The sequence below is a fragment of the Pavona decussata genome, unplaced genomic scaffold (assembly GCF_977016875.1).
Source record: "Pavona decussata unplaced genomic scaffold, jaPavDecu1.1 SCAFFOLD_51, whole genome shotgun sequence".
NCBI classification, from domain to species: Eukaryota; Metazoa; Cnidaria; class Anthozoa; order Scleractinia; family Agariciidae; genus Pavona; species Pavona decussata.
In genome coordinates this window covers 2,935,262-2,946,021 of record NW_028145473.1, presented here as the reverse complement: position 1 = coordinate 2,946,021, position 10,760 = coordinate 2,935,262, and the positions used below count along the sequence as shown (strand labels likewise).

General features: G+C 37.9%; 1 protein-coding gene across 1 annotated transcript in view; it reads left to right on the top strand.

Moving 5' to 3' along the window:
- The first annotated feature begins 795 nt into the window (after positions 1–795).
- The window catches only part of LOC146481067 (uncharacterized), a 29,274-nt gene continuing 19,309 nt past the window's right edge, over positions 796–10,760 (top strand). The window contains exons 1-8 of the mRNA XM_085109006.1: positions 796–1,135; positions 1,854–2,003; positions 4,646–4,759; positions 6,832–7,142; positions 7,671–7,812; positions 8,915–9,049; positions 9,591–9,781; positions 10,073–10,214. Coding sequence (XP_084965132.1) covers positions 811–1,135; positions 1,854–2,003; positions 4,646–4,759; positions 6,832–7,142; positions 7,671–7,812; positions 8,915–9,049; positions 9,591–9,781; positions 10,073–10,214 — 1,510 coding nt within the window. The 5' untranslated portion in view covers positions 796–810. The remainder of the gene's footprint in view (positions 1,136–1,853; positions 2,004–4,645; positions 4,760–6,831; positions 7,143–7,670; positions 7,813–8,914; positions 9,050–9,590; positions 9,782–10,072; positions 10,215–10,760) is intronic.

Genomic DNA, 10,760 nt, shown 5'->3' with positions numbered 1-10,760 from the left:
GAACTAATTACATTAAGTCTATCCAAACATGATTCTCAAAGCTCTAGATTGAAACGGTCGGAAAAACAAGCACGTCAAACAATTCCATGGTTCAAATTTCCTCTTTTTGGTGCTCTTGTTTGACTAAATGAAATTATATCCAAGGTTCAGTAACATAATTAGCTTTTCCTAGTTGTTGCATTTTATCTCGCACATTTGTTATTTCAGAACCCGAAGCCTGCTTTCAGAAAGTTCGATAACTCTATGGACCCGTTAAATATTTTCTGATCGGCTATTGGTAATTTTGAAAGCAAACTTGCCTAACGAACTCATAAAATTTCAAAGAGGCTTATAATTTATCTATGAAAATTAATTAAAAACTGAGTTTTCTTTTGAAAAGACAATGTACGTACAAAATACTTTTAGAACCTGGTACCCTATTAAGACAAAGAATTTGTAGAAACCCCAATGACGTTTCGTTTGTATCCTGATGCTAAACTTGAGCGAAACAAAAAGCAAAGGATAAGAAAAAAATGCAAGATGTAAGCAGTTGTCATAGAGTTGTTGTATTTTTAAATCAAGTGGGTAAACCCTCCTGAACAACCAAGAAATGGCGATTTGTGTCTGGTCAGATATTTTACCAAAAAGAAACAATTATATTAAAAAAATGGCCTTCTCTCTCCAGCCTTCTAGGTTTGTTATTCGCTCGCATTACAATATCTTCGCACGACTCTCGGGCTACGAATACTCGTGAAACATTGTTTTTCTATTTCATTCACATCCTTTAACACTATATTTTGTTTATTTAGGGTTTTTCTTCCCCGTTTTGCCATGATCCCACAAGGGACTTTGATTGCTGCAGTTGCGTTACGTATCTACATAATTTCACGGATTTCTTTGCCATCTTCTGCGAGCCAATGCAGTTCTAGAGTTTCCATGGATGGCAAAACTCTCAATGGTCACACGTTTGCGTCATTTCCGGTGAAGGGTCCTTTTGAATGTGCTGTGAAGTGTGAAAGGGAATCTAGATGCCAAAGCTACAACTACGTCATAGCCGGAAGGCTCTGTGAGCTAAACAACAGAACCAAAGAAGCAAACCCAGGACATCTCATGAACGATCCTGGTCGCTTTTACATGAAAAAGTGGATTGACAGAGGTAATTTACATAAGGTCTGCATTTTGTCGCTTTTCCCCACTTAAAAGGGAAGTATCATGGGGTTTTTTGATATCTTTTGTTAAAAATGGTGAGATAAGACTTCAATCAGCTGCTAAATAATTCTAGAATGACGAAAGGAAAGAAATCAACTAAATTCTTGAAAGGAACAACTCGTGATCTGTTCTAACGCATTTAGTAAACAAAAATGCGAGAACTTGAAAAACATTAGCCTAATGTATTTCAAGTTTCAATCCATACTGACCTACTCTGTCTCTGGCCAGAGGCACTAATCGACAGTTTTATTGCAATGGATTGATAATTTATAACAAACTTAACAATTATTTCGTTGTTTCTGCTGAAAAACAAACATTTTTGGGTTTTAGTGGTTTTGAAATGACAGCAAATTTGCGTGATACTTCCTCTTTAAACATGACGTCCTCCATGAAATGCTTGTTAAAAGACTAAGATAACAAATCATCTAAGCGACGGTCACAAGTTCCTAAGTCATGCCACTAAAATAACTCCACTCATTAAGCAATTAATAATAAAATTCCACCTCATAACAATTATCATCACCCTAGCTATCATCATCATCATCATCATCATCATCTCCTCGACGGTCATCATCATTATCACACCCTTCCTATTAAACCACAATACCTTTCATTCTTTATACTTAATGATTTGTACATCTTTCTTGAATGTTACTTTCCTGTAGTCCCCCTGGGTTCCCTTCCTGAGCTGCCTGCTGAATCCTGCAGTGAGATTAAAGCAAGTGAAGGAGTGGCAGCGAAAAGCTCTCTATACTGGCTGGATCTGGACCGATCTGGAAACAGTATTCAGGTGTACTGCGACATGATAAATGAAGGTTTGTTTCTACGTAAATACGTGTTAAAATTTATTATATTTGATAGGTCTGAATTTAAAAGTCAGGTTTCCTTTGAGTGAATACCCATACTTGAGTTTGCTCACGTGCTACCAAGAATCAACCCCAAAATATTTGATTTGTAATTTTAATAAAACAAGAGAAATATAGACTTACCTTTGCACGAAACGATTTTGAGGTCGTAGTTTGTTAAATAATGCAAAATTATCGCGTTTCATTCAGTAATCATAGTGATCTAACCTTACGTAAATATAAAGAGTTCTGAACTCATAGCAGGCGGGTGAAAAAACCTATAAATTTCGCAGCCTGGTGGGTGCAGAATCTAAAGCACCGGCCGCACTAATGCGTATTCGAAAACCTCCGTTTTCGAATGTCTCGAAAAAGAATAACAAGATCTTCCTCCACAGTGTGTTTTCCCATATAGACAAACTAATAGGGTCTGTAAAAACAGCCTTACTATCCGTACAGTCGCTGTATACACTTAGTCAGAGCAGTAGTCAGTCCATATACGGTCATCTCATTATGGGGAATCGGAATATTTCTACGTTTCACTGAGAAGGCTGAGTGATGGGTGAAACGTTTTGACGATCCGCAAGGTCCTTATGGACCGTAAAATCGTTATTTAGTTCTTAAACGGTCCGTGAATTATGTGTTGCTATGGTGATTTTCTATCCCACGCTGACCAACGCCACCATTATATCGATGCAGACATAGCGGGTTAAATCCTGGACGACTATGGACGTCTGATGAGATTACTGTTCGTGATCTCTACAGTCAGCGATTTCTTTAAAATCGTATTTAAGGTCAATTTATCAAACGGTTCATCTTTCAATAAACTGTCATTGAAGAGGAGCAGCTTCCTGTAACACCGCGTGCCTTTTTTAAAGCCAAGTCTGAAGAGACCTCTTTCGGGAATTTATAACGTACCAGTATGGTGTGATTTGTGGCCAACCTATGGCGGCAGTATTGCTGTCAAAGTTAGACAACTGTTAGAACTGTGGGAAATTTCTAGTCATTGATACGAACTGAAACCTCACCTTCAGATAACGAAAACGGGTCCTTTCCCTACCCGCTCTTTAAGAACGAGGTGTACATGAATATTCACACTGCTAGTTTTGGCTGTAGTGTGGGTACCACTCTTACGGTCTGTATAGACCATAAAGTCCGTAAAGTTGTTTTAAAGGAAACCTCCACACTTGAAATAATTTGAAGTTATAAATATAATTAAATCGTTGAAAGTACAATCTAATTTCAAATTTCGTTGGAAAGCATGCATGGAAATAATATTTCTATGTAGGACACAGCGGCATTTGATTATCGCTTGTTTTCTTCTTTAACCCAACCATGTTGGATTTCACGACGTAATAAGATTGCTTGAAAAGAAAGAACTTCTGCTTACCGATAGTAGCAGCAACCGCATGACGTCATAAATTCAAAATGGTGGCGTGCAGGAATGTAAAAAGCAAAAATAGACGAAAGTCATATCTAAGTGTTTGCACACTTAGAGCTATTTGAGTATCAGTTTCCTATAAAAGACAGTATGAGTTTGTCTATGGAGACTTTAACAAACCACGACGGCAACGAAAACGTCACTTGAAAATATAAGTTCGTGTTACTTGTACTACTTCGGAATTATCCTAATTCGTTCAACTTGTACATTAATGTGGCCGAACTATCCAGTGACGATGGGAGAGGAAAAGATAGGAACAGCATTCAAGTTGAGACAAAGAATGAAAAATTTCTGCCATGTCTCACGTTTTCCACAAAACCTTGTATTTGGCCATTTCACGTTGTTATTTGGCCGAGTACGCCAAAGAAATGTACCAAAAATTATAACGTGCGTGCATGGCCTTTGTTTTTGTCTCAAATCCCCATTATTTTGCAACGTTTTCTTTGCCGTAGTAGCGCTTCTTAAACTCCCTATATATATCGGCCATGTCAGGAGCCATGCTCCACCGTCCACGTGTACTACGTGCGTTGTGTTTGCAGCCTTTTTTCGGACTTTTACCTGAGTGTATTGAATGCTGAGGTTTACAGAACGTTTTTCATTTTGTGTATGGAAAATATTACTTTTTCATTAGCACATGTTTATTTTGTCAAAAACTGTAGGAACCTGACGAAAACTAAAACAAGGTTACCAATTTCGGAAGCAGTTTAGACTGGCAAACAAGTATTTGGTTGATAAAAAAAAACCACGACATGTGAAAAGCGTTAAGTGCCGCTGTAACAGTATAAAAGTGAGGAAGCAAAGAAGAAAATCTCTCCATCGTCCATGTTTACTCCCTCAAAAGGCACTCAGCGGGAAAATTAACCCCTTTGAATCTCCCGGGTACTGTGTAACCTTAATTACTAAGGTAAATTAAAACCCAGCTATTTTAATAAGGGAAAAATATACTGAAGAATTTTTTTTTTACCAAGTATGGTGCAACCACGGTTACCGTATAGTATGCATATGTCTTAAACCTGAATTAAAAATTAGATTAGCGAAACAAACAGACAAACAAACAAAGAAACAATTCGCTCAAACAGCCCGCGGCAGCTTAAGTATTTTTATTTATTTTTCTGTTATATATATAAGTGATCTGATTATTGATTTATGTTGTTTTATTCACATGTTTGGTTAGTTGCATACTTCTGCTTCCAGCATCAGTGTCAAAACAATGGCACTTGCGTGAACGGTGCTAAAAATTACACATGTCTGTGCGAAGTATTCTGGTTGGGCGACCGCTGCGAGAAAGGTAGGCCGGCATTAGTTGAATCACCGAATCTTGTTTTTATTAAAGGGGGTGGATTTAACAGTGGTGAGCTACATTGTATAGCAGATTAAATCATTAGAAAGAAAGTGCAACGAAGCAAGGTCACAGCAACCCGTTGCAATCCCATAACAAGGGGATTGGAGGTTGGCTGAGTCATAGTTACTCGAGGGACTGGTTATGAAACCTTGCCATGAAAACAATGGTGCTGCAGTTTATGTTGGAAGGGCCGCGACCCTGCACAATCCTTTGTTTTAACGTTTAGTACACGTTTGAATATCTTAACAAAAACATTTCGATTGGTCAGTTGCTCCAACACATTCCAAATTCCGTATTGTTCTTTGTGCAGGGTCAAGGCCAAAAAGGCAAACAAAAACATGTAACAAATAAGTTTGTCAGGTTTCATAACCATTGCCTTCAATTAACTATGGTTGAGTACCGGGCATCCGGATATGGCTGGTAAGCCCAAAGGGGAATATTAAAAGTAACCACGGCAGCACTTCTGAAGGAAACGCCTCTCAAAAATGAAACTTGCGCTCTCCATTACTTCGTGCTCATCAGACAATCCTAAAATTGCATAACTCTGCTTACTTTCCTAGGTCTGACTTTTTTGAACTAGTGTTTAAGTTCAAAAAGAGAAAGGACAATTAAGTGTTGTATCATGGTTCAGTTTAGTGTAGAGCCCATTTTTCTGTTGTAAACAACGCAAATTCAAGTATAAGCGAAAGCACAAACATCACCATGCAAACGTGCTACATACAAACTTAACCACAAACATCAGTACAATCTTTGTTCGTATTTTGAGGGAATCAATGGTGGACTGATAAGTGGCATGTTTAGTCTCGTTTTGTATTTTTAATCGGAGAAAATTTAGCCACATGGAATAAGTTGCTTAACAATACGAATCATAGTCAACTAAAAGCAAGGCTTGTTTATTTCTAGGACATCGTTAGGCAGCAGAGAACATCCACTGTCTAAAAGGATAAAACATTTTGTGATAGCCATGTGCTGAAAAAAATATGCCATGTGTGGCATATGCGCGTATGCCATTCCGAAATGGTAATCAAAAAGCCTTAGGTTCGACTCCTGATAGGAGCACTCGGATTTTTTCCCGAGTATGCCTGTGTCGCTGAATAATACAACATTCTCATTTATTCATCAGGCTTAAAATATTCCATCACATTTATTCCAAGCGTTTTATTAGTTTATTAGTTTATTAGCATTAAGTAACAATAATTGTAAATTTAAGGAATGACCATTGTCAAATACTGTAAACCCAAATTATGTTTCTTTAATCTGTATCATTGTTATGCCCGAGTGAGCATTTCCGTATGAAACCCGCGCACTACGAATATTAAATATTATTAAGTAAAAGTTTTGCTGACATCTCTCAAGATGCTCGTGTAAATAATTCAAATGGCGTACAGAATCTACTGTACGTGAAAAGATGGCAGATGTACATTTTGCCACAATACCTTGCGAGCCTAACACAGCTAATGAGCAAACAGAAACCCACATTTTTACGAAATTCGTCTCTGTACTAAAAACAATGTGTATGCCAGGTTTGAAGTTTTTAGAACTATTCCGTGCGTTTTTATGAGCGTTTTCAGGGTTTCCGTACGCTACGAATTATGTGTAAATGTACCAGCCACCATCTTTTTCGGAACAGTGGATTGAAGTAGTTTGTTTGATAAAAAAAGTGGCTCTGTTGATGGCGCTGATAATTAAGCGAACTGAAAGTTCTTACGAAGGCTATTGAGATCATTCCATGTCTTCTGGATAAGTAGGCCTGCGCTTGCTCTACGGTCTAATTTCATTGGACACAAATAATTTGCAGCTCCATGTTTTTATGCCTGGAAGCCTCCTTTTGTTGTTCGTTCATTTGTTCTCTCGACAAAAAATGTCATAGGTTGCAAAGGGTGCAGGTGGGATAGCGAGACATAACTGAGGGAATAAGGATTCAACATGGGGCTACCATTGCAATAACTTAGTCCAAGACGCCAGTAAGTGACTAATCAGGATTAAAAAAGACAAATACCTTCATGCTTTAAATTTAGAGTGCAAGATGGCTTTGGGAATGGAAAACTACGATATTCCTAGTTCGTCAATTCAAGCGTCGAGTCAGTATAACGAATATCTTAAACCCAGCTATGGTAGACTTAACCAGACTATTCAAGGCCGCAGCTGGGCAGCGGCAGTAAACAATGAAAACCAGTGGTTACAAGTCCATTTTGGAAACTGGACTCGGGTTACTGGAATCTCAACTCAGGGAAGACCGGAATCTTCCCAGTGGGTAAAAACGTATCGAATCTCCTACAGCTACAATGGGAATATTTATATCAACTACAAAGAGGGGCAAAATGTAAAGGTATTCATTATATGTTCCATCAAAGTATGCCTTCACTACTTTGTCAATGAACCTTTCTTTTATAACACAAACTGTTCAATACGTTCCACTGCATATGGCAGGCTGTAATTTATCTTTTTTTATTCTCTCTATTGGAAACTTCAAACAGACATCAGGACCTTTAGATTTGTGTACGACTACGAATTTCAAATTTCAAACCAGTCACATCCCAAGAACTCTCACTCTTCCCTGTTGCTTATATAACAAGTAGATAAGGAGATCCTACAATCAACATTGGTGTGACAGGTGATTATCTATAGCAAGCGAAAGAGATTTAAAAAGTTGTACTCGTACTCAATCTCGTACTAGCTCTCAAATCTACCCTTACTAATACAGACGAAACCCTCGCGGGTATTATCCACTTTAAAAAGAGATAAATAACGTTAGAAAGATCACTTTATTAAACTGATAATCTACTTAACTTTACTGACTAGTCATGTCTCCGGTTATTCACATATTACACAAAATTAAATTGTTACATATCGTCAGGTGTTTGATGGTAATAGCGACGAAAACACAGTCGTCCGCAACAACCTCAAGGAAGCCATTACTGCACGGTTGATAAGAATTCATCCAATCACCTTCAAAAGCCACGTATCATTAAGAGCTGAATTCCATGGTTGCAAATCAGGTAGAAATTTTAAAATACTGTACTTTGAACATAGCAGTGTACGCACATGCGGCTGATTGCTATTGTAGCTCAATAAAATTGCTAAAACGGTCTTCTCTGAAACACCTTATTAGAAATCATAGGACGTTTTCTTTGTATCAGAAATGGTTGGGCATATCGGTCAGTTTGTGACTAAAATGTCTCTTAAAAGGCTGTCTTTACAATTCCTCAAAGTGGCTTGTTCTGAAAACTACATGCTCCACATTTTAGGAATTCAAAAGACTGACATGACTAATCAGAACTCCATGTTGGGTGCATTCCATTTACGACCTGATCGGTCTGACTGGCTAGAAGTAACAAAAAAACTGGAAAGCGCCGTTATTTCACCACATAACAGGGAAAAGCTCCCTGACAACATCTTTTATGAGGGCAGATTTTAAAATGCAGAGTAGTATTTTCTACAATATTTCGGCAAAAGACGTGCTGTACGTTTTATGAAAGGCAGTGAAGGTTGGTGGGACATGCTGTTGGAACATTTTAATACTTATTTAAAGCAAAAAAGGATCTCCGTTTGAAAAGATTAAAAAACTTATAAGCTAAATATTTTGAAATATTTTAAGATAAATAATTTTAAACCCAGGTGATGCTTCTATTTTTACTCATATTTACACTATTGCGCTAGAGTTAGTACTTTCAGTAGTAATGCATTTACTGTTTCATGAAATTGTAAACAGTAGTTATTAAAAAAAAATGCTTACACGCGCAAAATGTTCAATAAAACAGGCGGAAAGCCAAGAGGAAGGTTTTGCAAGGAGCGTAAGGCGGCATGGGGTCAATCTGCCATGAGCCTCTATATTTTTTAATCAGATCGCGCGTAGAAGAACAGGCCCCCGGATATGAGGCAGCCGTTTCTTAGATGTTTTAAAAAAGACACACGTCCTAACATCATATTCGATCTTGCAATTCATTAGTTGCATTTTGATTGACTCACTCTCCTTAGGTATTGTTTACGGTTGTGCTCAGAATAGCAACCAAAAGCTGTTTGACATCTGTTTTGTGCAGAAAGGCTGCCTTAGCGTATTTGATTTTTAGCTCAACGCACTGCTGCATTTTTTTTGTTTAGCGGGACCTCCTTCCAAATGCTTTTCACCGCTGGGCATGCAAAGCGGGAACGTACCGGACCGATCCATTGTGGCTTCATCGCGTGTCAAACAATTCAGTGGACCCGAGAGAGGAAGACTCTTTTTACTAAAGAACGGTAAGTTATAAAATGTTACGATTTCAATTCGATTCGCAGGAACATCTAATACAAGAGCTGACAAAACTCAAGGGACTCAAAACCTTCGCACACCGGTCAGATGATCTCATGAATGTTTTCGTCTGTTTCAAGCCTACAGTCTTAACCCTGTCCAGATCGAAGCGGGGGTGGGTTATACCCGTGGCTACTTTAGTCCCAAATAACTTTTTCTCAAATATTTAAATACGGCAACGCCGTTAAACCTCGTGCCCATTACGAAAATTTATCTGGGAAAAATTGATGTGGTGTCTTCTGTGATTAAAATAATGGATTTGCACCGAATTAAACAACTTTTTCGTCATATCAACTAATCTCATCTCTGCAATCGAGAGAGCCCACGAATTTGAACAAAACCGTGTTGTAAAGCTTGAAAATAAGAATCGGGGAGGCCACACTGGCTGAACGATAATGCGACCCATGTGATTTAGCCTCCACCTTTTGGTTTGTATTACTTTAGGTATACACATATATTTAGCCCGGCGTTTTTCTTTTGTTCTGTTAGGTTCTTACGAAGGCGGCTGGACTGCCCAGTACTCTAACACAGAACAGTTTCTGCAAATCGATTTGGGTAATGTTACTATGGTGACGATGATCGCTACTCAAGGACACAGTGTGAATGCCTGGTGGGTAAAGAAATATACGTTGGATTTCGGCAACGAAGATGGAAACTTTACAGCGTACAACAACGGCCAGGCAAGTTAATAATGATTACTGAACCATATTTTAATGTTACGTGTTCAACTAAATGTTAACGTTGTTGCTTAATGGATAGTCGAGTAATATCAATGAAATGGTCAGGTAAGTATGCGAAGGTCAACAGAATTTGTCTACTAGCTGTGTTTAAAAACTTAACCAAGGCTATTTGATGGACCCTTTGAGGGCAAATCAAATTGGATGATACTTGTGGACTTCTACTTTCTTGCTATGGCACAATGTTACATTGTCCTTTCTTTCTTTTGATCTCTCGATCTTTTTAATTATCAGGTATTTGCTGGGAACTTTGAAAGAAATAGTGGGATTGGGAATATCCTTGATCCACCAATCCTCGCTCGTTTTATCAAAATCAAACCACAAGCCTGGTCAACACGCATATCTTTGAGAGTGGAGTTGTATGGATGTTATGAAGGTATATTTTAATCTATTTAAGATGCAGTTTGGTAATGATTATCATACAGCAGGAAGATTCATGCACATTGTACATGCAAACATCGACAGAAACAGAAACATAAAGAGCATGACAATATCATTAGTAAGACAATGTTAGGATGTTAAGAGGTAAAAGTTTTGAATTTTCCACACTAGGATTAATTTTGAAGTACATTTCTTGAAATCGAGGTTCTTCTTTAAAGTTTTAGTCACATAAATGTAATGCTTAACATGCTATGCGAGTGGACAAAGTCACTACTTTGGTCAGTAACATTGGACACTGACGGCTATTTAGAATAGCGTTCTAACAACTCTACGCTAATTTGTTTGACTGTTCTCGGAAATTGACAGAAATATGTCCTTTATGAACTGACAGATTGGCGAATGTAGTTTGTGCACTTCTCAAGGGACCGGAAGAGTGTAAAAGGACAATTAGGCGTGACAATAATTTTAGTTATTTAAATTCCAATATAATAGTCATTCATCTTGAACAAGAAATGCAGGTGAAATAACATATCATGCTTAA